At 31.0% G+C, this 27,537-nt stretch overlaps 1 protein-coding gene across 1 annotated transcript in view; it reads left to right on the top strand.

Moving 5' to 3' along the window:
• LOC145330806 (uncharacterized) overlaps positions 1 to 27,207 on the top strand; it is a 163,653-nt gene extending 136,446 nt beyond the window's left edge. The window contains exons 35-46 of the mRNA XM_080175472.1: positions 7,013 to 7,093; positions 7,962 to 8,036; positions 12,453 to 12,558; positions 13,018 to 13,223; positions 14,134 to 14,150; positions 17,205 to 17,270; positions 17,664 to 17,712; positions 19,788 to 19,873; positions 20,016 to 20,085; positions 20,488 to 20,577; positions 25,330 to 25,386; positions 25,886 to 27,207. Of these exons, the coding sequence (XP_080031598.1) occupies positions 7,013 to 7,093; positions 7,962 to 8,036; positions 12,453 to 12,558; positions 13,018 to 13,223; positions 14,134 to 14,150; positions 17,205 to 17,270; positions 17,664 to 17,712; positions 19,788 to 19,873; positions 20,016 to 20,085; positions 20,488 to 20,577; positions 25,330 to 25,386; positions 25,886 to 25,979 (997 nt within the window). The 3' untranslated portion in view covers positions 25,980 to 27,207. The remainder of the gene's footprint in view (positions 1 to 7,012; positions 7,094 to 7,961; positions 8,037 to 12,452; positions 12,559 to 13,017; positions 13,224 to 14,133; positions 14,151 to 17,204; positions 17,271 to 17,663; positions 17,713 to 19,787; positions 19,874 to 20,015; positions 20,086 to 20,487; positions 20,578 to 25,329; positions 25,387 to 25,885) is intronic.
• The last annotated feature ends 330 nt before the right edge of the window (positions 27,208 to 27,537 follow it).

The following is a 27,537-nucleotide window of genomic DNA, read 5'->3' as shown; positions in this document are numbered from 1 at the left end:
GACAACAGACACAGACAACCAAACATTATATAAATTACTAGCGGCTTCGCCCCTAGCCTCTAGGGGCTAGATCCTTCTCTACAAACAAACAGACAGACAAACAAACTGACAGACAGACAAACAGACAGACAGACATCGTTCTACTTTGTATTATAGATATATTATCATTAGGACTATTAATATTAAAGATTTAATATATATTGCCAAATATAAAAACAATTAGATTTGTGCTTTTATCCATATTTATCGAATAAGAATAATAATAATATATTTGTTTGTATTATGGTTAGTTGGGAGGCTGAATATTTAAGCTTTCCTAATTGATCTACTATAAGCATCTGAATTAATTCGAAAAAAATACATTTAAAGGTTTCGTGCATTTATTGGGCAACGCTTAGTGTTAATCGCCCCTCCCACTTATAAGTATTATCTAAATTACTATTTCTAGGATAAGAAAATATGTTCAACCTCATTACTTTAGTATGCATTTGTTTGTCTGTCTGCCAGTATTATTACGATAAACCAAAATTAGGGTATTTATATCAATAAGAAGCGAATTGTACACTTTTTATAAATTCTGTACGTAACAGAAAGTATTATAGTTTTTTGTTTGAAGATAAAGGTAACTAAAATTAAAGGTCAGAATTAGGTGTACTTTTCCAGACAGCTTTACAAATGTAATGGTGTGGTGTCAGGCTATTTACTTGACATACCTCTAGAGGCTAGGAGCGAAGCTTCTAGTAATAATAAAACAACGAAGAAAATTTAAATCCTCTTTTCTTCCTAACAGCGCGAAGTTATTAACCTCGGAACAAAATAATCTTAAATTCGAAAATTCTAATTCGTGTCATCTACCCATGTCTTTGACTCTGCAATAGGAAGGGAACGGACATTGGGCAGATTATTACACTGGTCCCCAAAGTTTTGTAATAAAGTTTTCTTATTCATTGGCCTGACAACTTCAGAACTTTATTAAATTGGTTGGTTCAATAAGTGTAGTGTCTAAACATTTCATCCACTAATTGTAATTCACAGATCGGGTACGTTTGTGTGTCATCATTGGGGATGTACGTACATTGAATTATCTTCCATTGTCTTATCCCTTTAGATCCCTGCTGATTCTGTGTTGTTGTGTTTGATCACGTCCGCAAAGTTAACTATTTCCCAAAATTTATTACTACAGCAACAAAACTTTTCACGTAATATTTACATCATCCCATCCCTAAAAAATTTAACTCTCGCGCTATTTGTGGCTATGAAAAGTTTAATTTGAATATTTCTGTGTTAATGTAGAAACACTGTGTATATAAATGATGGGGTAGAAAGAATGTAAAACATGTATATTTCCTCAAACATACCAAAAAACCTAAATTAATCACATTGACAATTTTCTGACTAGGAATGTTATGAAAGAATGCCTAAATAATAACATTTTCATTAAACCTCTGATGCCCGACATAACCGTTAACGGCCATTGAAAACTTACAAAATTTTTATAAAAATATGCATTATAGCTTTAGGATTATAAAACTCTTTTAGAATCAAAATTGTAATTTGAATGGTTCCTGTGGCCTCAGTGAAAAAGATCAAATTAAATTTGATAAAATTCTAAGAGAATTTGGTAATAAAGATTCTAATAGCAAATTCCACAATAAAAGTATAGATGTATAATCCTGACAACCACCAGGTTCCAGAAGTGGGAACCTTTTCCTTCTGCTAGCAGATTGCTTTCTGCCCTTTTATAGTGACTTGGCTGGGTTAATACATAATGCTATTGATGATATTCAAAGGCCCATTGAAATCTGGGAATGGGTTCCTTTCCACCAGAACATATAGTTATTTAAACCCTGCCCCCTATCTATTCTTTTTCTTTAATTGTTCCACAATATAATGTACACTATGGTGGTAATTTTATGTAACTTTATATGGACAACACTAATGTAAAGCATAACCTATCATTCATTCCAGAACAAATATATCCATCACAAGGGTTTCCAAGGATTCATAATATTCAAATATAACAACACAAGAACAAATATATCCATCACATGGGTTTCCAAGGATTCATAATATTCAAATATAACAACACAAGAACAAATATATCCATGACAAGGGTTTCCAAGGATTCATAACATTCAAATACAACAACACAAGAACAAATATAACCATCACGCGGGTTTCCAAGGATTCATAATCCTTATAATAAAGTAACAGGATGTTTGTGTGTTTGTGTGTTTGTCTGTACCGAAGGATCTCGCTAACCGCTGAACCGATAGGTCCCGGGAAGGTTTATAACTATTTTCTTGGGGGGTGGGACACCCCAAACCCCCCCAAAAAATGAAAAATCCCCACCCAATTTTTTTTATTTTTTAATTTTTTTGACTAAAATTAAAAATAGAGGGGGGGGCACTCCCCCCCCCCCAAAAAAAAAAAATCCCCCCCCCCCAAAAAAATTAACATTTTTAAAAAAATTTAAAACAAGAAATTGAATTATTAAATTCGACTTTCTCTTCCTCAAGTGCCCCTAGAGGCCTTTAGGGGCGTAGCCGCTAGTATTCAAATATAACAACACAAGAACAAATATATCCATCACAAGGGTTTCCAAAGATTCATAACATTCAAATATAACAAGAATTTAGCTATGTAAACTACTTTTTATTCAATTTTAGCTTTCAAAATAAGAATTCTATAGTCATAAAACTGTGGTGGCAGATCAAACAACTAATTAGGACTAATAAACCCAATAAGTAAGGTAAATGATTCTTTGATTGAAAGAACGTTACCTAGAAGTTCTAACTGTGTATTGTTATACAATACCCTGTTCATAGACATCCTGCCATAGCAAAAGTAGGAACTACTTTTAACATCATTAGTTATGACACAATCAGGGCAAAAAAAACTCCTGGACAACTAGCCTATTGTGATTTTTTTGCAATAAAACGACTTCGGAAATGTTAACAACAGTAGTATAGTATAGTATATTATCAGGATTCTAAAGAGATTAGACAAATGCCGATAAATCAATGTACATCCCCAATGATGATTCACAAAATTATTCCTTCTGTGGATGACAATTATTGGTTGAAACGTTTATTAAACCAATCAATCAAAATTAAATAAAAGTTTCCAAAATCGTTGAGTCAACGAACAAGAAATGTCGTTATAAAACCTTGGGGACTAGTGTAAAAAACAGTTTATTGTCCCCTCCCTCCCTAGTATATTATATATCATTTGGGGTGGTGATATGGGAGAAAAGATTTGGCTGTGTAAGAATGGTTTTGTATTAGCAGCAAAGATAGAGGGAAATGAAAATAGATGATGAATTAATTACCTCAAAATCTAGGACCGACATTTAAGCATTTTGTGGATTTTAGATTTATATTTGGGGGCGTAGAAACAGTCCACTCTATCCTTTTTCTTTTTGCTGACACAAATGACCATTTAAAAAAAATAAAAAACATGGGATAATTTACCAATTTCTTCATGCAGTTAGAAAATAGTTCAGAATTTTGAGAATTTACCAAAAATCAGACTTTAATGTTCCTAGAGACTAGGGGCACGGTTAAATTAAATGTTTTGATTAGTGTAGTCCACAGTAAAATGTTCCTGGTAACGATTATCTCCAAAAATTTTCATTAGTCATTACTCAATAATGTACATTTACAAATAAGTGGACATAAATTTAGTTTTTAGCTATTCCAGATTACTTATGGGCCTTAACTTTGTGTTCTGTCGATCATGACATGTGCAATCAGCCGTTTGGAAACTAGCAGCCTTTAAAGTTCACAGATTTAAGAGATATCGTGATCTGCATTAGATCCAAATGTTTTGTTTTGTAAAATTTTGATTAATAACATATTCTAATCCTCTTCCTACAATCTGTTAAATTTTGAAAACTTTTTTAGATAAATGAGTATAGTTTCATGCACATGTCTCGAAGCAAAGCTACTTTAGACGTGTCTGTATGTCTGTCATTTGTACTGTTGGTTATGATAGGGCGTTACGATTTTCATTTCTTCTTCAACATATATGATTAACTATATCCTCTTCTATTTTTTCTTAATTACACCATTCACCTCCTTCAATAAATGAGGTCCTTATATTAGTTACCTAGATTGACAACAATTTTTTACTGTCTACAACATTTCATTCTTTTCAAATCTTTGCTACTTAGAAATGGTGTAGTCTTGCTTATAGCATAGCTACTCTATAACTGTCATTATAAATAAAATAGCATGTTATCTTATTCTTGTTTCGCAACTTTAAAAGACATTTATTTACTTCTAACAAAAATTGTTTTGAAATTATCTGGGCAGGTATTTTTTTGTAATATTCATGTAAGATTTTTTTTTCACAGAGAGCATAAGACAATTTGTTACTAAATATGTATAATGCCTTTATGTCAGGGTGGTTCGGGATATGGCAGGATAATATATATTACATTTCCCGCTAATGTACATTTTTTATGGGAAGGGAGGGGGGCGTCAATCTTCAACCTCTTTGATAAGGCTCTACAAATTCCTGATACACCCCCCTTATACAGCCAAGAGGGGTGTCAAGGTAAAAAAGCAACACCCCACTTAAATTTAGGCGTTATTTTTAAAAGAATTGCGCGTATTGCAGATCTGAGTCGCTTGTTTGACTTTTGAGTGGGTTAAACACTCTGCACGCAACTAATTGAAAGTATGATATGTGGAAAAGTAACGTAATTTTAGAATAAAAATAATTAATGCCATATCCATTACTTTCCTTGAAAGCCATACATACACTAAGGTCATTTTTCATTAGGTTGCATACCACAAATATTCCAAAACCCATCTGAGCTAGGCTAGATAGAAACTCATTTCTTACACTAGATACCTTAAATAATAAACAATGTTGAATATTTTTTATAAGAGGTTAAGAATCATTACTAATACTGTACTGTATTTGACTGTACTGCAGATTATTAAAGTTTATGGCAGATTGCTTAGAAAAATACACAAGCCAGCAAAAAATGCGCGAATAAGAGAGAGAAAGTGAGTGAGTGAGAGAGAGAGAGAGAGAGAGAGAGAGAGAGAGAGAGAGAGAGAGAGAGAGAGAGAGAGAGAGAGAGAGAGAGAGAGAGAGAGAGAGAGAGAGAGAGAGAGAGAGAGAGAGAGAGAGAGAGAGAGAGAGAGAGAGAGAGAGAGAGAGAGAGAGAGAGAGAGAGAGAGAGAGAGAGAGAGAGAGAGAGAGAGAGAGAGAGAGAGAGAGAGAGAGAGAGAGAGAGAGAGAGAGAGAGAGAGAGAGAGAGAGAGAGAGAGAGAGAATGAGAGAATGAAAGAGAGCAATTTAACAAAACAACGTACAATTGTCAGACAAACAGACAAATACGGTCACATATAGAGTATCTTTACTACTTGTGATGTTTATGATGAAGTATCTAAGTACATTAAGTGCATGTGAATGAATAAAAAGAATCCTTTTCTAGTTCCAGGTATCTAGGGAGAGGGAAAATATACAAAAATATGAATTCAGTAACTTACTTACTCATTTTAAAAATCGAACATGTGCCACCAAGAATGCTAATTAATAAGACAATTAATTTTAGTTATAAATACTAAAACTACCCTACTTGTTTAGATTTGTGTTTCTAGCGGCTACGCCCCTAGAGGCCTCTAGTGGCACTTCATATGTTTTTTTTGTTCAAGTCTCCACGACACCTATCTATGTTGCTTTCAAGTCTCTACGATACCTAGCAATGTTGCTTTGGAATCTCTAAGCGTAAAAAATTGGGATTTCTCTTGGGAGGGTGGTGGTACCCTCCCCTAAAATAGTAATAGACCTTTCCGGGACCTATGAGAAGCTACCCTGTTAAGAAGAACCCGATCGGCTCATCGGCTAACGAGATTTTTCGGTACAAACATACAAATACACAAGCACACAGACAGACAAACAGACAGACATCCTGTTACTTTAATATAAGGATATGTGGGAAAGTTTGGACACAGTTTGTTTCCAAAATCTCCTCAATAAAATTATAATAGTGTCACAAGTAGCAGAATCAAATGAAAAACTTGTAGGTCCAGAATAAATTACATTCCATTGTCACCCCCATCCCAGGATGTTCTTACAATAAAAAATTAGAAAGAAATTATAACTTTTGGGAAGTTATAATTTATCTGCCATTGAACAATCCCTGTATACCTGTAATGTTGTTATTGTATTTGATCAAGGAAGTAGGAAGAAAATCATGGATACAGGGATGGAACAATAGATGTAAAACTATTCCTCTTTTAAATACTATATTTGCAACACTTTTACTACAAATAAACTGCTGATTTACAATTATTAATGGGTTCGAACGGGAGACAAAAGGGTAAAGTAACCAACTATCTATGGTTGAGCAGTGAGGGATAAAAATATAAAAGGTGAAAAAAATAGGATATACAATCTATAATACAAAGTAGCTTGATGTCTGTCCGTCTGTCCCTTAAGATCTCGGCAACCACTGAACCGATCGGATTCTACTCTTCAAGGAATATACCTACTGGTCCTGTGGTGGTTTTAGGCTATTTTCTTGGGGGTGGGACACACCCAACCCCCCAAAAAACAAAAAATTTCACCAAATATTAAAATTTTTTTTATATTTATTTAAAATAGTAGTGGAGTGGGGGCTCTCTAGGTAATAAAATATGTAATTATACCTCATTGGGCAAAGCCCCTAGAGGCTAGGGGCGAAGCTGCTAGTATTTTTATACTGTAATGATAATAATACTTACTAATACAGGGATAAGACAATGGATCAAAGATTATTCTTCCTTTCAATTATAATGTGTAATATTTGCCCAAAGTTACCACAAATATCGGTAGAAAGAAAGGGTTGTAGCTTAATTTGAATGAGTTTTTAATACATATATTTTTATACAATATTTGAACTTTGCAAAGATATTAGTTTGACAAAACAGCCTTGGGTTTAGATGGAGCAATAGCTTTTAAGACTTTATGAGTGATTTGCTACATCCTTGTATTCTAAATATTTCTTTTTCAGAGCTTTTGAGAACTTGGGGGAGTTGAAGAGTCTGGATTTGGCCCACAATTCTTTGTCTACCCTTCCCTCTCAATGCTGGAGGTAAATATCTTAAAATTTTATGCTGTGTTAATAGATATGAGGTGAATTCTTTAAAAAAAACTTTTTTGGCTCACTGCCTCACTGAAATAGTGAGGCAAAATTATCCCATCTAAATTCTTAGCGAGCCTCACTAATTTTGGTGAGGCAAAGAATTTTTAGAGAGGCAAAATTTTTTAAGAAACCCCCTCTGGTCATTAACTTCAAAATCTAACGAATCCCGTAAAGTGTAAATTTATTTGCTGATATATTTTGCTTCAGCGAAATAAATTGGAAGACAAATAATATTATTCTGATGTATAGATAATTCTAATACCATGCAGATTATATTTCTCAATTTTACAGCTTTTATTGAATTTCATGGGAGTATAAATGCATAAGTGAACTGTGTTTATGAAAGTAGTAAAGATTTATATCAGGTATCAAATAAATTTGAAGTTTTGCCAATTAAACAACACAAATCTTAATTACATTGACTAATCACGTCCACTTATTGTCAAAAGCACATAAGTTGTGATATTTCTAGTTGTAAAATTGGCAACGACCCGTTAAAACTTCATAAAGAAGAAAATTTTAAAGGGAGGAGTAGGTTGCGCTAAAAATCCGTAAAGGTGTTAGTTTTAAGGCTTAAAAATAGTAGTAATATTCACTACATATGTGTATTTCTTGTTGTAAAGAACTATAGACAAATTTTATTTTTTTTTAAAGTTAACATAAATTTTTATCGTTCTACTACTGTTTTTAACTTAAAACTCACTACTTTTTCGGATTTTTAGCGCAACCTACTCCACCTTTTTCCCATTTTATGTTAGTTATTTTGAAGAGCTTTATATAAATCTGAACATTGTGACTTTATATTGTAATAATTTAGGTTTGTTCCGTGGTTGAAGTTCTTAGATATCTCTAACAATCCTATCAGAGTTTTAACTAAAGAAAGCTTCCAAGGAAATCAATGCAAATATCATTATATTAACCACTATAATATACTATATATATATTTATCAAATTATATTAAAATTTAGCTGAGTAAATTATTTTATTAATTACTTGTGACTAATAGCCAAGCGAGAAATGACGAAATGAATTTTGATTAGACTAAGTATATAGTCATCTATCTTAAATAACAACCGAGTAAATTATTGTAGTAGGGAATGTGCTCCATGAAAAACAGCCAATAAACAAACAAAATTTATATGATGGGTAGGCCTGGGGAATCTACACAATAAACAACCACTAATATCTTTTTAGCATGATTTAAATTTTTTTAGTATGATTATTTTGAAACTGATTTATATCCGCTAGATTAGAACCGGTTCTCAGCCATACTTTAAAATTATGTGTAGCATCGTATTATAGACATCTTTCTGCGGATATAAACAATATAAGATTAAAACCAGTTTTGTTAGCCCCGTGGGGCCGAATAACTATTTGTAAATCGAAAACATTTTTAAATTGGTAAATTTGGTTTAAGACTAAAAGAACGCACATAAAATATATTATCAACATAAAATAAAGTCTTTGAATTTATTTTCCTTTACACACACAAACACACAACCACACATAAACATACACACATACATAAAGTTTCAAAGTCTGAAATAATTTGAGAGCAAGGCAATTGAAACAATTATTGGATTTGAAGGTTTAAGTGAAATTTTCAGGGATACAGTGATGGTAGAATAGGATATTAGATATTCTCCCAGACATAATAAAGGAAGGAATGTCTCGCCTATGATTGAACCAATTCAGTTTTTTATTTTAGGTAAGCTTCATATAGGTCACGGGAGGGATTTAAGCTATTTTATTGTAAATATAAGTTTTAAGCTAGGTGTAGGCGCTAATTTTATGATAAAGAACTTAAATGGAATGATCTTTTATTGTTCAATCCTTTTATCCTTGGAAAATGTGCATTATGATAAATTCAGGGATACTTGAATAATTAAATGCGTTAAAAGATTAGTGTAAAACACTAGAGGGGGAAGGGGTTAAATAACTGTATGTCCCCGTCCCAAGGACCTTGTGCCGACTCACAATTTGGTCTTTGAAAATCAACCAATAGTTTCGGGTATATTAACACAGGAACACAGTAATAGTGTCTGACTGATTATGACGTAACAAAAAAAAATAGCCAATGAGAGACCGTTATTGACCAATGGTAAAATTTATAGTGGCCTCCCATTGGCTAATTTTTTTTGTTACGTCATAATCAGTCAGACACTATTACTGTGTTCATTAACACAGCCAAGTAGCAGAAAACTTTTTGCTAGCAGACGAAAAAGGGTCTTGGAAAAGGGGGAAAGGTAGTTATCTTTGTACTTTATACTTTATACCGTTCGTCCGTTTGACCGTATTGCATTCCGTTCCAACGTCAAAGTACTTATGATTTTTCTAATTCTAATAATATTTTCTTATTTTTTACACTATGTCCATTTTAAAAATAACTGTTTGCTGTTCTATTTTCAAGGATATTGTTAACTTCACATTCATAAATATGAGGAAGAACAAAGGAAAGAAAATCTTCATACTATAATAACAGGATGTCTCTCTGTGTGTATGACTGTTAAAATCTCGTAAAAAGCTGGATAGATAATTACTTAACTTTTAGTGAAGTTTTAATTTAGTGCAGGGAAAATCTTGGACTATTTGGTAACTATGATCCAAATGCAATATAGGGAAACCGCCCAGTAATAATATACTTGTTTCTGGTAGAAAAAAGGGAAATTAAATTTGATTGCTTAGCTTATTTACTTACTTTACATATCCATAAGTCCCTGATCTTTATATTACAGAGTGTTTATTTTGTACTTTAAGTCTATCCTTTTATAACCTTTTAGCATTATGAAAATTATATAAGATTTAACCTAAATTTGATTTACATCTATAATCAAGGATATGACAATACAAGATAAATATGTCTTCCCTCCAAAACTTTATGTGCGTGGTTAGTCCAATAGAAAATGGTAAAGTTTGTCACGAGTCTACTTGTTTTTATTTTCCGCAATGAGTTAACCTACCAAAGTTAGAATCTTACCTATGAAAATTAAGAGAAGAATAAAATAACATTAATAACCAATCACTGTAAACACATTATTAACAAAAAAATAAAATTACTTTTGATATCACACTACTAAAGCAGTAAGCTGGATGTGCTTCCAGTAGGATCTTTTAAACGGCTAGACGTATTGTAGAGGCAAAGTCATTTACTGCATGAAAGAACTTTGTACGACGTAAAAATGATAATAATATCAACGTCGAAGTGTATTACTAAAAACATTAAACGAAGAAAAGTTTTGCTACAATATAAATAATATATATGTATTATTTATTACTTTCTTTTTACTATAATTTGGAGCGGGGTTACTAAAAAACTTGGGTCTTTCCGTATGGTTCTTTGCTTGATTGACAAAAACATCTTTGTTTGTAGTGAATTTTAAATCTGATTCGTTGGCCCAACAACTTTAGGGACTTGTATTGAATTGAACTTTTATTGGTTGATTTATTAAGTTGAGTAATAGTGTTAAAATGTTTCACCCACTCATTGTAATCTACAGAAGAGGTTATTTTGTGAAAAAATATTAGGGCTGTACATCCATGTATTGGCCATTGTCTTATTTCTTTAGATCCTTGCTTCTAGGATAATGCCCAACACTAAATTATCCATTTTGAAAAATAACATTCTCACAAATACAAATACATTATAACATATTTCTTATAGTTGCACATAATTAATACAAGCGTTTTGTTGTTGCGCTACTTACTTACAGGAATGTCCTTGTTATTTGATGATATGTGAAGGCATGTATCAAATTTAGTGTAAATACCTTTATTCATCAAATCTAGTGACAGGGCTTCCTGTTCTATTATACAAGGGAACATGGCTCTGGCAATATTTTTACTAACCCACTTCCCTTTGGTCCAAAACCTGTCCTAAAAGACCAAATTATCCAAATTTTTAATTAGTAAAATTACTAAAAAAAACTGCCCGTGATAATTGTGTAGAAGAAAAAATTATAAGGTCCTAATATTCCATGAAAAATACTACAATATAGACAAAGTCAAATACTTAAATGTAGATTTAAAACAAAATTACACCTTTGAATGGAAGTCTTAAATTTTTTGTCTCAAAACTCTTAAAATTAAACTTTTCCTTTGTATTGGTAACTAAATAATAATAAAATGATAACTATTATCATAAATAGTTGATTTTATTAATATTTTGGATATTTTTATTGGTAAATATAAAATCCCAACTAATTGTAAAACACAACAAAAAAAAGAAAAAAATTTAAATGAGGGGGCTATTCCATCATGTTTGTTATAATATTATAAAGAGTCTTTCCAATACAGTTTTTAAGGCATTAGAAAATTTTCCTTAAATATTGGGCTAAAGGAATTTTATTTGTTATTAAAAATAAAACATTTCTATTTTTAGCTACAGCATTTCACCTCAAAACAGAATTTTATATGATTGAAAATAAACCAATCATTTCTAAATTTTAACTAATTATTTTTATCTTCTATTGCTTTTCCCCTTACAAGAAATACTTCATACATTTTTTTTTGTTATAAACTTATAAACAGATGATAATAAAATATTCTAAAGATCCTTTATCAATTATTGTCCTATCACTGATATGAATCTTTGTTCCATACGAAAAGTTTTTTTTTGCAATGTATCCATCCACTGAAAGCAAGTGCAAGGACATTTTTTGCAGGGAGGGCATGAACTATAGCAATTAAGTTAAACTACAAACCTTTCTTTTCAGTTATAATTTTGCTTGTAATTAATGTTCAGAAACATTCCAAGATTTGTCCGTCAGTTCGTCAAAATAGGTTTAGTATAAATGACGGAAAATTTCTTTTTATTACAAGTTTAGATAGTGCCTGGTAGGATAATTACAAGGGTTTGACTCCTGCCCCTTACACTGCCTGATAGAGAAAAAGGCTTAGTGTAGCTATATATTTAAATATTAATTACATTATATACACTTAAATATTGGAGTAAAGGTTTGGTGAATATTTTTACAGTGCTGGGTTAACATCAAACAGCCCAAAACCTGCTTTGGATTAAGTCTTTTGAGACAATTGTGAAATAATCGCTCCAGTCGTTTACGAGATCATATACATAATACTCCTTTGGCTGTCTTAATTATATATAGTAATGTAGACGTTGCCCCTAGATTTATTCATTCGAGGGACATGAAATAGCCTAAAACCTATTTAAGCTTTCCTAGAATAGACCAATTTATCATTTAATTCACTATTATTGAAATCTTAAGCTACAGACAAAAACACATTACTTCTTTCTAAAATAAGATAATTAAGTAGCGTAAAAATCTAATGCATTGGGTAATCCCACAGGGCTCTCATACCTTCAAACCCTGCGAGTTCAGGACTTGGTTGAATTGAAAAGATTTGACGCAGACTCATTGTCCCAACTCACCTACCTTTCCACACTTTATATACAGGTTATCAATGTTTATTGTTAACAGAGCTACTATATAACTAACTTTGTACCAATAATTTATTTGCTTATTAAAAACACAAATTTTTCTGTACTGTAACAAGTTGTCACTCTCACATCCAGATTTTTTCTATATCACAAAGAGGAGATTCTTCTCTAAAATAATGACATTACTAAATTTTGTATGCCTTTCAGGGAAGCTTATGTATATACAGGCAATTTAAAGAATAAAAAAATATATTATCCTAGGTTCAAAGCACATGTTAATCGTAGCTGGACAAAGTGTCTAAAAAAATCAGCCTTGTGACGTTATAATAATTAGGGATTATCCATTCTTTTTTTATGGGTTTTCTTTCTCACTTCTCCCCTCATCTTCCTAATTTTTATGATGTCACATAGCTGATTTTTGAGACACTTTTACCAGCTACATGTTAATTCAATTTTAGATACATGTTTTTTTCAGAGTTGGCCAAAAATAGAGAAGTTTAAATTCCGTCTTGGATCGGTCATCTCTGGGCTGGCCTCGCTGAAACGACTGACCGCTACAATCATGGAGGATTCCGGCATCCTCACTGACCAGCTGCTCGGCGCGTTTGGACCAAAGTTGAAGGAGATTGTGATAACTGGTGAGAAGCTGCATACAATCTCGTGGGAGGCTCTTGAAGGAATGTATTTCAATAATGGATACAGAATATACGTGGATATTATGACAGGGGAAACATTGTCGTCAATTTAGGTTACTAACATGGACATCACTTATTGGTCAGTTCGTTCATCTAATAGGATAGGATGGGATTAGGGTAAAGGAGTTCGAGTTAAGCCAGCTACAAGTTTCACTTTATTAGAGTATATGATAATGTGGTGTAAGAACCATGTAATTATAAATTCATCATTTCAATGGTATATATCAAACGCTTTGCGAAAGTCAAGCTGTCTGAAATGCGCGATTTATGTTATTATTTTATGAAACAGTGAAGCAAAACTAATTTATTAGCAGAGATTCAAATTTGATTAAAACTACTAAAATGTTTTTGTTACGACACTGAATGCAATAGATATCCTTGCTTTAGAATAAAAAAAGCATTTTATAAAATTGCGAAAAGAAAAGATGAATTTTAAGAAGAAAATATTTTCAAATTCAATTCCATTTCCTTTTTAATACTTTTTTCTTTTTAATTTTGCAGTTTATTGTTTATTTGCAAATCGAACATTTAAATAGTTTATCATTTAAAATACACAAAATAGTTATCGTACTATAATTAGCATCCGCGGATATAAAATGTACAATTATTAGATTAAAACCAGTTTTTTAGACCAAAGATGCCGATGGCACGTGGTAAAAACTTTTTATAGTTTTATATCGCATCGTATTACTACAATGCTAGGCATTAAATTTAAAAATATGGGAATGCAATCAAAAGGTATAAGCAAGCTACATAATACAAAAATTGGTATTACCTTGTTTAAAGAGATAATAATTTTATTATATTACAGAAATCCCTATCTTCTTGCTCTGTAAGTCATAGTCATACATTGAAATATTGAACTTTTTCCCTTTTTTTAACCCCAATAATGTCAGTGAGGGAGAGGACAACGGTAAAAGATGATTTACACTCCTTTTTTCCTCCATTATTAAACCTGAAAAAAGCTAAATTTCACAAATATTAAAGTTTTTGAAAATAATAGTTTATTGTCTAGAGTACTATACTAGAGTAGTTTACTGTCTAGAGTACTGTATTTCTAACTATATGTACATTTGGAATTATGTAGCTAATTTAAAATTCAATATTGGTCAGATACACATACACATTAGGGGGCCCATAGCAGGGGCGTCCAAGCTTTTTATTTTGGGGGGGGGGGGGGTAAAATGGCGCGCGAAGCGCGCCGCAAATTTTTTTTACCCCCCCAAAAATTTTTACCCCGGGGGTAAAATTTGCTTGGGGGGGGGGGGGGGGGGTAATTACCCCCCCTGAAATCTGTTGGCAGGGGTAAATATAGTTTACCCCCCCCAAAATTTACCCCCGGGGTAAAATTTTTTTGGGGGGGGGGTAATCTAAATTTTATTAAATATATAGTATTAAAAATGCGCGCGAATCGCGCAAAAAATTTTTTTATTAGAGATTTTTTATTTTGGGAGGGGGGGGGTATTTACCCCCCCAAAAATGGTTTGGGGGGGGTAATCGCCCCATTACCCCCTCCCTTGGACGCCTATGGCCCATAGAATTGGCCATTTTGGAAAAGAAAAACGGAAAGAAATAATATTCTTTGTCTTTAGAAACTGGAATTTAAAGCCACCGTATTTAATATGTTTACAAAACTTGGAAGGAAGGACAAGCCAATAAAATTTGCGGTTTTGACATTTTTTTAGGTAAAAGAGCAACATCTCGGAATCTAGTATCTTTACTCTAACAAGACAAAAATCTATGGATCCTTTCATGGATGACCATAAATTTGAGTGGGTCGGTATTTTATTTAGAATATGCTCTGTTAATCTAAGAAAAAATCTGAAAATGCTTTACTGATTAGAAATATTTGAAACATTTTTATGTCGATGGTAAATAAGTAAACCAACTTTCCAGTTTAGTTTTAAAAATCATATCGGCCGAGATTGTATCATTACGAATAGAAGGCTAATTGGAATTATACATTACTTTTTAGAGGGTGAAAACCGAAATCATAGATTATATCTGCATTTTTAAAAATTGTTTCAGCTTCATATTTATAACATTTAATAGTATGTTCAATATTATTATTGTTTACATGAACTATCGTTGGCTTGATTATTATGTAATAATTTTAATTTTTTTCGAGTAAAACTGTCCGCATCTCTCATAGAAGTGGTATGAAATAGGCTCCATGGTTATGAATTGGTCCCTAGACAATTCTGGATCTTTTAAAAAGATGTCAGGTCATATAAATTCTGGGGGGGAATTTAAATTAAATTACTACAAGTCTTGGAGCAATACGTTTTAATAAAAAAACTTTATTTAGTAAATTATATTTACACTAGTGGCTGCGCCCTTAGCATCAAGAGGCGTTGTATTAGAAATACAGACTAAGACGATTCCAAGTTTTAAATCTAACAGTTTAAATATCCGGAAAATCGGCTCCTCATTTTTAAAAGCGAAGCTTTTCTATAATTAGGGTCGGTCCGTCCGTCCGTACGTCCGTCCGAGATAGATAGCTTTTATTCGTTAATTTAGGCATGTTAAAATTGTCCTATCGATTTCAAACTTTGCATGATGATTCCTGTAGTAGTTAGGTACGATTTAGAAAGCGTAGCAACTCTATAATCATTACCAGAATGTCCGTATGTCCATTTTAAACATGTTGATTTTTCTACTTTTTTAACAACAAATTTTTATATGATCTAATTATCCATTTGATCTGATTTTTGGTATATTGATTCCTGGGACAACAAAGAACAATAGTATAAGCAACTCTATAATCAAGTCCAAAAATGTAAGTATGTCCATAAACATTATCCTGTTTTTAAGCAGTTTTTCAACAAATTTACTTACAATTTTGATTCGACTCTTTCGATACTTTTATATTCTGATTATTCAGTACAGACACTAGACAAGTGTTAATATCCGTTTGTCCTACCGTTTCAGTGCTTCGCTTTTATGGATGTTGTCATCCTTGTTTTTATTTCAGGCGAATTTGCAATATTTCATTGCATAACTTCCATCAGACTGTTTTTAAAAAGTCTATCCAAAAATATAATTTTCTGTTTCTAACATTCTATTTACAACCAATTGTTTTTATAGTTTAAACTAAAAGTTTTATTGTAAAAAAGTTTTTTTACTATCCAAAACAATTTAAACTTATATTAGAGACATTATTTAGTTGTATGTTTGTATGTTTATCTTAATTTTACTGCATAATTTTGGTAGCTAAGTCACTATAGATAACTAGAAGAATGTACAAATATTATTAAATAATTTAAATCTGGTAAGGTTTGTGTAATATTTTATAAAACTTTTTATTTCTCTATTTTTGGGGGAATGAAAAGCCTTTATTTAGATTCTTCACTTTAATTTAGAACAATTTTATTAAATGATCTAACTTGATTAAAATCGCTGAATATCACGCATAAACTCTTTTTAGATTTATTGATGTTTTTTTTAAGATTTATGGATTTAAATAGCAAGAAATGCAATTGATCGAAATAAACCAAGCAAAAAATTAAACTTAAATTTAAAAAATAATTCAAATGGATAAATAGTTCATCTGAAAAAGTGTGTCGCTTTAAAACAAGGATGACACATCTAAAAAAGCGAAGCTCTAAAACGTTAGACAAACGAAAATTAACACTTGTAAAATGTCAGAACTCATTCAGAAGAATATAAATGTGCAAGTCGAAACAAAACTGTAAGTAATTTATCCTATGAATCAGTATATCAAAATAACAAATTAGTTTTTTAAAAAGTAAAAATTCTAATTGTTTAAAACGGGCACACGGACATTCTTGTTACAATTATTGAGTTGCTATGCTTTCCAAATCGTACCCAACTACTACAAGAATCACCATGAAGTTTGAAATCGATAGAAAAAATAGTATCTGTTTTGTACGGACATGCCCTAATTAAATAAAGCTTCGTTATTAAAAGGTGATTACTACAAATTGAAGTACATACTTGCTAATAGGAATTGAAAACAACTATGAACTTTTGTTGGCCATTAGAGATACGAAGCTCAAGTCACTTCCGCGAGGTAAAAACTTTAATTTAGATTTTTTTTTATATACCATAATTTCCTTATAAGTAATGAGAAGGGTACATTCTTTTGTCCGTTTGTTCGACCAAGAAATATAAATGTTTCACCTAAGACGTCCAAAGGGGGAAGGGGGTGATAAACCCCCCCCTAAATAAAAAAGCTTGGACGCCCCTGTGTTTCAACATTTTTAAGCTAAATTGCCATTTATCATATTAGAAAATTTAACTGCTGCAACGTTATTTGCATACTTTTCATATTATGAATTGGATTAACGTCTTGTTTATTAAAAAAATATAACTTCTGTACAAATGTTGTGAAATCATTATAAAATACATAAACATGTCTCTAAAATAATAAATTTTCAGAGAATAAAAAAAATATTTTTTTTAGGATTTGATCAATTGTTCAAGAAAATATCCCATTTCAGTTTGGATCTAAGGTAATAAAATATTAAAGTTTGAAACGGCCAGGGTGGAATGAAGGGCTCGGCAGCCGCGCATAAACCACAAATTAAAACCCGCTTGTGTGCAAAAAAAATAAATTCCGAAAAGATGGAATGTCTGTTTAGAAAGGGGTTAAGACATCCAGCTGAATTTCAAATTTATAACACGACGATTTCACTGAAATTTAAACGTGGCTTACGCGCTTCTGCGCTTCTTGGTGCAAGGAGACATAAAAGCATTAGGGCTTTATTATATCTTTTTTCCCCCCACCAGTAAGTAAATCTACAGGGGCAATTTTGTTTATTATAATATGAGTGGGGATGAACATGAAGTAAATTTGTTGTTCATTGTCTTATTCTTAAGATCCATGAACACTACAGTCATAATTTGATAGTTCATAGTTTAATTTCTCTAAATTGTTATGTGCAATAATTTTCTATTTGTGGTTGATGATAATTATAATAGTTATATAATAATGGAAGCCCCATTGTTCTCTCCTTCCCTCATGACAAGGATATTTTATGCAATAATAGTGAAGCTTTGAAACAAATAATTCAAATGTAGGACAAAAATAAACTATTTTACATATTTAAGTTTCTACAGATAAATAAAGACATCTCTTTAAAACAGAAAATAATCTTTCCCCAAATAGTTTTATCGTAAGAAATCTGGTTGAAGATTAATTTAACATTCATTGTACTATCTATAAAAATAATGGTTCTTATTACAGGAACCATGGCATTAAGAAATCCTTAAAATTAATCCATAACATTTATTATCATTTAAAAATTAATTCCTAAAAATTAAAAAATGCACATTTTGGAAATAACCTTTTATTTATATGTGGAGCAAACCTCTTATCCACCATCCCCATTACATTTATATTTCTTTGTGTATGGTGCCCCTTCGTATTAGTTTTGGTTATAGAAGCATAATATATGTCCCATGGTGGTTTTAGGCTAATGCTCCATCCTTCCTTCCTACATCGACTTCAGAGCCCCCAGCAGCCTATGATACTTTAAAAAGATCACTTATAAGTTTGCGTTTGTATATGTGAAAAAAAATAAAGGTAGTAAAAAGAGATTGAAAAGAGGAGATATATAATAGGAGAGAGGAGGTGGGGGGGGGGGGTGTTATTGTGGTTTATTTGTGATTTAAAGAAAATTGTTCTCAATTCTGTAATCGACCTAATCCATTTACAATTAAGGAATTAAAAGAAACTTTTCTCCTTCACATTTCCATGAACATGGACCTACATACATTAATCCATTTTAATTTTAAAGTATTTGTGTGAAAAGTTTTTGAGAATGTATTTCATTAAAGTTGCTTCTTATGCTATAATATCAGAGGCGTGACAAATATTATGAATCAAATCAAGTCTTACATATTTGATTATATTCTATGTAAGACTCCGGAAACCCTAATTCCTAGGCTAGCCTAGGAAATTTTATAGGAAATGACCAAATATGTAAATAGATGTATAAAGTCTCTATGATAAATTGTTTATTTTAACCGATAGTAACACAGTGTAGGGACGATTCTACCATGTTATTGGTTATAAATTGTACAAATTTTTATTGCGAAAGGCTGTTTTTAAAGAAAAATTTTATTCATGTAATAAGTCAGCATTAAATAGTTCATTATTTTTAGGATATTGTTTTTCTAGGGGATTATTTAGTTTAAAAAGAAAAGGTTGTTGTCCATATGTTTGAGAATTTACTGAGGAATTGTGTAGAAGGTTTATTTATAAAACATTATCCTATCTGTGTATCACTTCAGGCCAATGCTAAAAATATTGCATTTTCAAAAACAGGAAGCTCATTTACTTTTTATCTGAATTAATTTATTTTAATCAAGACCATTAGTTCTCACAGGGTTTTCAGGAACTGGCAATGGATTGAATATTAGTCAAATTTGATTTGGAGAAGCTCCAGTGCATTATTTTTGGCTACATGATTTCCTATTTTAATCATGGTGCTATATTCTTTAGGAACAATCTAGAACTACACATTTTATCTTCAATTAGACTATCTCTTAATCCTTTCATTAATGGTATTACTATAATTTTTAGGAATAATGAATTTGAGACTTTATCGCCTGAAGTATTATACAGTAATTCAACTCCATGGGATCTTGTTGGAACTAGAATTATACAAGGTAACGAAAATGTTTTTGGTGCTAACAAAAGATTTAGAAAAATCTTATGAGACGGCTATGTCTCTATTACAGCAGTTTCTCTTTCAATTGAAGTATTAGACCTAATTAATAAGGTGAAGAATTAATGAATTTTGAATTTCAGGTGGAATGGCACTGCAAGGAAATCCTTGGGCCTGTTCATGTGAAAATGCCTGGCTAGGTGTCTGGCTTAGGTAATCTTTTTAATAATAGTTTAATTCTCATACAAATTTTAGGTTCATACTAGCTAAATTTTAAACGCAGGAGTCCCAAACGTCGGAGTGGACATTCGCAGGAGTGTTAAAATATTTATTTTATTAAGTACTTATATACAGATTAGGTTAGGTTAAGATATGAATGAATAAATAAGCCCCCGCAGGGGTTAAGCATTTAAAAAAACCTATATGATGATCTAAAATAGGTTAGGTTAGGTTAAGTGTCCACTCCGACGTTTGGGACTCCTGCGTTTGTCGTAGGACCAAAACTGTAAGTTTACCGTTTAGCGAGATCATTCTGCACATACACACAGACAGCCGGTAATCTTTAAGACATTGTCAATATAAAAGTATTAGAATTAAAAATCTTTTAATTTTTAGACGTTGGATGCGAGAGGCCTTACAATTGCACACATCTGTCGTTGAGAGAGGACAAACTGTAAGATCAGTAGTTAGTACCATAACCTGTAGGTAAGATATAATAATAAAATTAAGATATGTATACATATTTTGGAGATAGGTACACCTATGTAGAGAGAGGTCACACTGTTAGATCAGTAGTTAGTACCTTAACCTGTAGGTAAGATATAATAATAATAATAAGATATGTATACATATTTGGGAGATAGGTACACCTAAGCAGAAGTTAAAAGAGAGTTAAAGAGTCTAGGGGGCTAGGTGTCGCTTCGGGTACTAGTTCTCTCTCCATGCACCTTGGAACATACATACAATACTTATGATTGCGGTGTAAAGCGTCAAATCACCCATCAGACAACCAACTCTCTGAGATGCACGACCTTTGTCTGAGAAGTCCCAACTGTGCATGGTAGCGAGTTTCGCCTGTTTTGGGCCAAGGCATTCCCCCCACTCTAACTATTTACGTCGCGCATCTGACATAGTAGCAGTGGGAACCATTTTTAACGTCTTTAGTTATGACGCGGTGTCGGATCGAGATTCGAACTCTCACTTTCCGACGACGAGCGGATGCGCTACGTGTTGAGCCATGGTCGCGGGTTATGCAGAAGTTACTCAGACTCTGACGGTTAGCCAAAAACTCGCCCTATTGAGTAGCTTCACTACTAAAAATATTAAAATTTTCCTTATACAATTCTTACAATTTAAAACTTAACATCAAATGCATTTTAATTGATTATATTGATTCTTAAGACCTTGTAACTTCAAGTTTTAATATCAAAATGCGAATAAATTTATCTAAATTTGAAATGCAAATGTAAGATTAATAGATACATCCAGGTATTTGAAGGAAGATTAGGTACAAATTTACTCAATTCCTTTATGTATAAAATCTAATAATCAAAATGAAACATTTTAAGTTTAGTGTATAAGAGATAAATGGATAGATCAATTAATAAAGAATAGAGGGAGCATGAGCAATATTAATCTCTGCCCACAGGGTGGGGACCGTGTCAAGATTTTGTATTTTGTCTTTAAAATCAGTTAATAGCATTGGGAATATAAACATAGCCAAGTCCCTGCAAAAGAACAGAAAGCAATTTTTTAGTAGACGAAGAGGGTCTCCGCTACTTGGCCCAAGTAGTTGTCTTGATTATACATTTATTGTGCAATCATTCAATACAAACTAGGAAAACTTATTTTTAATCCGCTAAACAAACAAAAACAAGGATGACAACATCCATCAGTAGCAAAGAATAAAAATGTATACATAAATCCATAACATACAGACGCACAAAGTAATTCATTTTGTTTTAGAGTTGTCATAAAAAAGAAAAATGTTACTTAATTCAAAAATATAAAATTCCTTATTTCATTTGTTATTCAACTTTGAATTTATTTGTTTATCCAAAATTTTGTCCATTTTGAATGCAAATACAACTAAATTTTACAGAATTGGAAAAAACAAATACTGCTCTGTCTTATTTTTTTAGAAGCGAAGCAACCTTAATTTATAAAATTCAGTTCATATGTCTGTTTTTATTCAAATTGCACATTTGTATTTGGTTAGTTTTTAAACTTTTTGTTGGATAGGAGAGGTGAATTGAGATTGTGAAAAAACAGCGTTCATAAATTAGTTTTAGATATCTCACATTTTTTGGAATAGATGTAATCAAAACCTTTTAACATTTTCCTAACATGCTTAATATTCTGTATGTTTCTATTTGAAGATTTCATTTTATGAACCAATTTTTGCATATGATTTTTTATTAATAAATTGTGAATTATTAGAATATAGAATTGCATTCCAATGCAATTCTATATTCTAAAATCCAATCCCCGTATCCTTGAATAAAAATAAGGAAAAGAATAAGCGTGGTATTAAAAGATATTTTTATATATAAGTGATCACAATAATTTTACCCTGCTGGATTACAGAAACCAGACTATACAAACCATAAAAGTCCCCTATACTCGAATTACTTGAAAAATTTAGTACATTCAAAGCCTAACAAAAAAGTTTTTGAATATCAGACATTTGGACATATAAACAAATTACAAAACAGTGAAAGAATATTTATTTATCGCATCTTGTAATAGACAGCTTTCCGCGGATATAAATATGAAATGTTATAAGATTTAAACCTCGGACAAACAAAATTAGAACTAATTTTATGATTTTTAATTTAATATTTTGGGGAAATTGGCTGTATTACTCATGGCTGGGAACTGGTTTTAATCCAGCAGATCATAATCAATTTCGAACCCATACTGGAAAAAAAGTAAAATATTTAGAAGTGTAAACAAAAATTTGTTTTCAATCTAAAGTCTTATCTAAAAATTGATATTATTTGGATAATTCACATAACATGATCTGGATTTTCTAATGCAGCATGTCGAAATTTGATGGCCCCCTTAATGTTTATAAGTATTTATTCATAATAGTCATCAGGTTTATCCCTTTATCAAAGATTTTCAGAAGTATGGAATTTGTCAGGGAGGGAGGGATAGAAGATCTACAATAATTTAAATTGCAGATTGACAGTTTACCTTCAATATTCTATTAGTTTTTTTCATTTAAAAAAACCTACAATAAGATAAAACAAGGATGATAACATCCATAAAGGCGAAGATCTGAAACGGTGGGACAAAAATCATATAAACTTGTAGAGTAAGAGATATAAGTTTTCCGGAATTGTAATGTAGGGAGTAGATTTGAAATCTGCATCAAATTTTAAGGATTTTTTATAAAATTCGTTTTTGTATAATTCTTTATCTAAAAGCGGAAATACAAATTAAGTTAATTAATTTTGACAGCTGTGATTGGTGGATTTAAAAAATCTGCGCTCTGATTGGATGTCGTACATCATTTAACCATTTAGAGCGCAGGTAGTTTAAAATCTACCTATCCTATAGGTCAAAATTAATTAACTTAAAATGTATTTTCGCTTTTAGATATAGAATTTTACAAAAAACGAATTTTATAAAAAATCCTTAAAATTTGATGCAGATTTCAAATCTACTCCCTACATTAAAATTCCGGAAAACTTATATCTCTTATTGTAGAGTGTCAATACTGAATAATCAGAATATAAATGTATAAAATCGAAACAAATTGTAATTTTGTTGAAAGCCTGCTTAAATACAGGATATTGTTTTAGGACAAACTTACATTTTTAGGACTTGATTATAGAAATGCTTCACTTTGTACTTTGTTGTCTTAGGAATCAGTATTGTAAAAATCAGATCAATCGGATAATATTATCACATACAAATTTGTTGTAAAAAAGTTTAAAATGAACGTACGGACATTCTGGCAACGATTATAGAGTTGCTATGCTTTCTAAATCGGACCTAACTACTACAGGAATCACCATGCAAAAGATGGAATCGATATGACAATTCTAACCTGTTTGAATTGACGAAGAGAGCTAACTGCCCGTACTGACATTCGGACGTTCTGACGGAAAATAAAAAAGGCATTGGCCGTGGGGAATGAATAGAAAAGCTTTCCTAAAAACAAAGAGAGGAGAGATAGAATAGAATAGAATAGAATTTATTAACTAATGCAATACATTTAGATTATTAAATATACATATAAAATCATATTTTAAAAATTGCATAGCAAGGAGTAATTAAGCCTTGGAGTAGGCCGTAAATTTACCCCTTTAATTGATTTCATTTACTATTTCATTTATAGCGAGAATTACAAAAAATATTTATTATATAAAGATATTTACACAAATTTAATAGATCAATAATTAAGTGGGTTGACTAAATAACTATTTACAGTTACAGAAGTTGGTACAGATTTTATTTCTTACAGGAAAAGCATTTTATTTTGTTGCAATGAAATGATTTATAATTTAAAAAATAATCTTTTTTAATCATGGACAATGATTTCTTTACAGAGTCTGAAAGCCTTATTTCATTTCTCAAGTTATTCCAAAGTTTTGGAAATGACACTGCTGGAAAATATTCAAGATGTTTTGTTTTAGGTATACTTATCAGTAACTTTTTTGATCTCTGAGAAGAAAGAACTTTAAACATGTTATCAAAGCTTTCTGGGAGTTTCTTATGAAAAGTTTACTTATAAAATTTAAAATGTTTAAATTTACCAAATCATCAAATTTTAAGATTTTAGATTGTCCAAACAAAATTTCAGTGTGTGCATTATAATTAGCACCTACAATAATCCTTATTGCCCTTTTTTGTTGTTTTCTTATTTGGTCAATATCTTTACTTTTAGAGAGACCCCATGTGATATTAGAATAATTTAAGTGAGGCAAAATCATTGAGGAATAAATCGTTTTCAAAGTTTTTGATGGGAGAACATTTTTTATTTGATTTAATGCATATAGAGAACTAGAAACTTTGTTTTTTACCATTTTTGTATGCTCATTCCAATTGAGAAATTCATCAAGATGTACCCCAACAAATTTGAACATCAAATGAACATCTTAATGATTATTTAACGTTCTTTAACAAACATGATAAAAAATGTTTTAAATCTTAAAAATATCATTTCGTTTTCCTTTCTTATATGCACAGGTTTAGAATAACATCAAACGGATCTTTCAAAAGAAATTTCTTTAAATCTTTTTATTGTCATTTCATATTAAAGCATATCTACTCACTGTATAGAGCCTTTCAGTCCAACTTTCCGTACAACCTAGATAACCTATTATATAAAGCAGTATTCTATCCTACTTTTTGAACGAACTGACCAATAAATGATGTCCATGTGAGCAACCTAAATTGACAAAAAAATACTTTGTTATAATATCCACATATAATCCATTATTTCAGAATGGGCGATGATGAATTTCCGCTGGTAGAACTGGACGAACAAACCCCTTGCTACAGGTATAATAGGTATATTTAATATATTATCATACAGGTCAAAACTACAAAGAAAGATATATTTTCAGTATGACTTTGAAACCGATCAATATCTGCATTTATTAGAATCGGTCCTCATTCTAAAAAAATCATGTATAGTAACGTATTACAGGCAATTCGGCTAACAAAACTTATTTTATTTTTTTCATTCCAATATTCGTGGAAGATTTAACAGAAGCGAAGCACAAAAAAATAATGGATGGACAAAAGGTTACAGTAAATTATAGAGCAAATGTTTAGTGTTTATAAATAAGGGAGAAAGGATAAACGAATAATACAAAGAAAATCACGAAACATTATTTAATAAAAATTATTAAAATGTCTTTTTTAGCGAAAGAACGTTAAACTAATGGAATGAAAGTTTCCGAAAAAATCACATTTCCCCCGAATTGTTACGGACTTATGAACGAACAGCCAAAGTAAATTATAGAGTAGCTTCGATAAAGTATTATCTATTTTTCAGCGCCCAAATCAGTGCTGGAAGCCTGCCTGCCAGACACAACATTCTCCTTATATCAACATTCATCTATACCTTAATCTCTGTCGTCACAAGATAGCCACTAATTCATCCAGGGATTCGGGGATAGATCAATGGAGAAGAAATAATAATTGGGTGAAGATTAAATTATCTGTTAACCATACATCAAGTCGTTGCTTAGTAATAATTAGTGCCTGGTTATAGTAAAACATATTTGTTTTTGTTGGAAAAGGAATGATAATCAGATATTTTAATCCATTTGAGTCAGATAAGGATATTGTTGGAAATATAAAAGAACCAAAAAAACAACTTAAGATTCAAATTGATTAAATTCCTGAAAATCTTTCTTTTTGTGAATTTAGTTAACCCAACCTAATATTTATGTTGTTTATTTGAAGTATTATAACAAAAATAGTTCTTCATTATTTAAATGCTTTGCTAAATTCAAAAATGTTCTTTTTCATAGGACTTTAAAGTGATAAAGAATATTGAACAAAAAAGGCAGTAATTAAATAAAAGTTACAAAAATAATGATATAGTAATAAATAAATTTAGAAAAAATGGCAATAAATCCATGCCTTGTATTCTATTTATTTTTCTATAAATATTAAATTAAAAAATGAAAAAATAATGCTTGATATCATGGTTTAATTGATTTAGTTTTGGAATTTAAATGTTTTTTTTTATTTTGTAAATAAAACTCACAATTTTATTTTTCATTCTATTAGCTTGCATCAGAATTAAATTTTATCTAAACCAAGAACAAGGAAAGGAATATCTAGCGTAGCAATAACAAGAACACTGTAATAGTGTCTGACTGATTATGACGTAACAAAAAAATTAGCCAATGAGAGGCCACTATAAATTTTACCATTGGTCAATAACGGCCTCTCATTGGCTATTTTTTTTGTTATGTCATAATCAGTCAGACACTATTACTGTGTTCCAACAACAAGATAAAACATTACATTTTCATTGTAATATATCATTTTTAAACAATAAATCCTCGTATTCTATTCTACGAATATAAAAATATACAATCAAAATCTTAGAAACATTTTTTAGCACGTGCATTCGGCATCTCAGGGCTAAAAATCTTATTTAGATTGTTTGATATTGACAAAAAGAAGCATAAAAATTATACAGTAGCTGCGCTACTAAAAGGATAGAATATGAATTGAACTCTAAAACTATAAATTAATTGTGTTTTATTCGTTTCATATTAGATGTGTTTTTCATTATTGAAAATAACTGTTTCTGTTTTTTTTTGGTTTATTTCATTTCCATTTAGCTAGATTGTATTTTTTTGTAATTAAAAAAAAACTTATGTTTGTTATTATTTAAATTGTTGCGATATTTACCAAATGATTTATTGTGATTCCTGCCATTTTAATATATCAAGGACGTTTATGCCCATAGATAGTGCAGCCATAACAAGTTAAAGAGGAAATATTTAAGATCAACAGTCAATTCCTATTTTTTTGCAGTCAAACGGACGTACAAAATTTTAGTTATAGAGAAGTTGCGTGACTGAAACGTATCATAAATTGTAAAAATATCATCTTTCATTATTAAATAAATAAACAATTTTTTTTTAAATCTTCAGCATAAAAAAAAATTAAAATAAAAACTTCTCA

Source organism: Acartia tonsa, chromosome 10, assembly GCF_053477335.1.
Source record: "Acartia tonsa isolate MP-2025a chromosome 10, ASM5347733v1, whole genome shotgun sequence".
In the NCBI taxonomy this organism is placed as follows: Eukaryota; Metazoa; Arthropoda; class Copepoda; order Calanoida; family Acartiidae; genus Acartia; species Acartia tonsa.
Note: the sequence above shows the minus strand (reverse complement) of the source record. Positions and strands in the feature narration are given on the sequence as shown.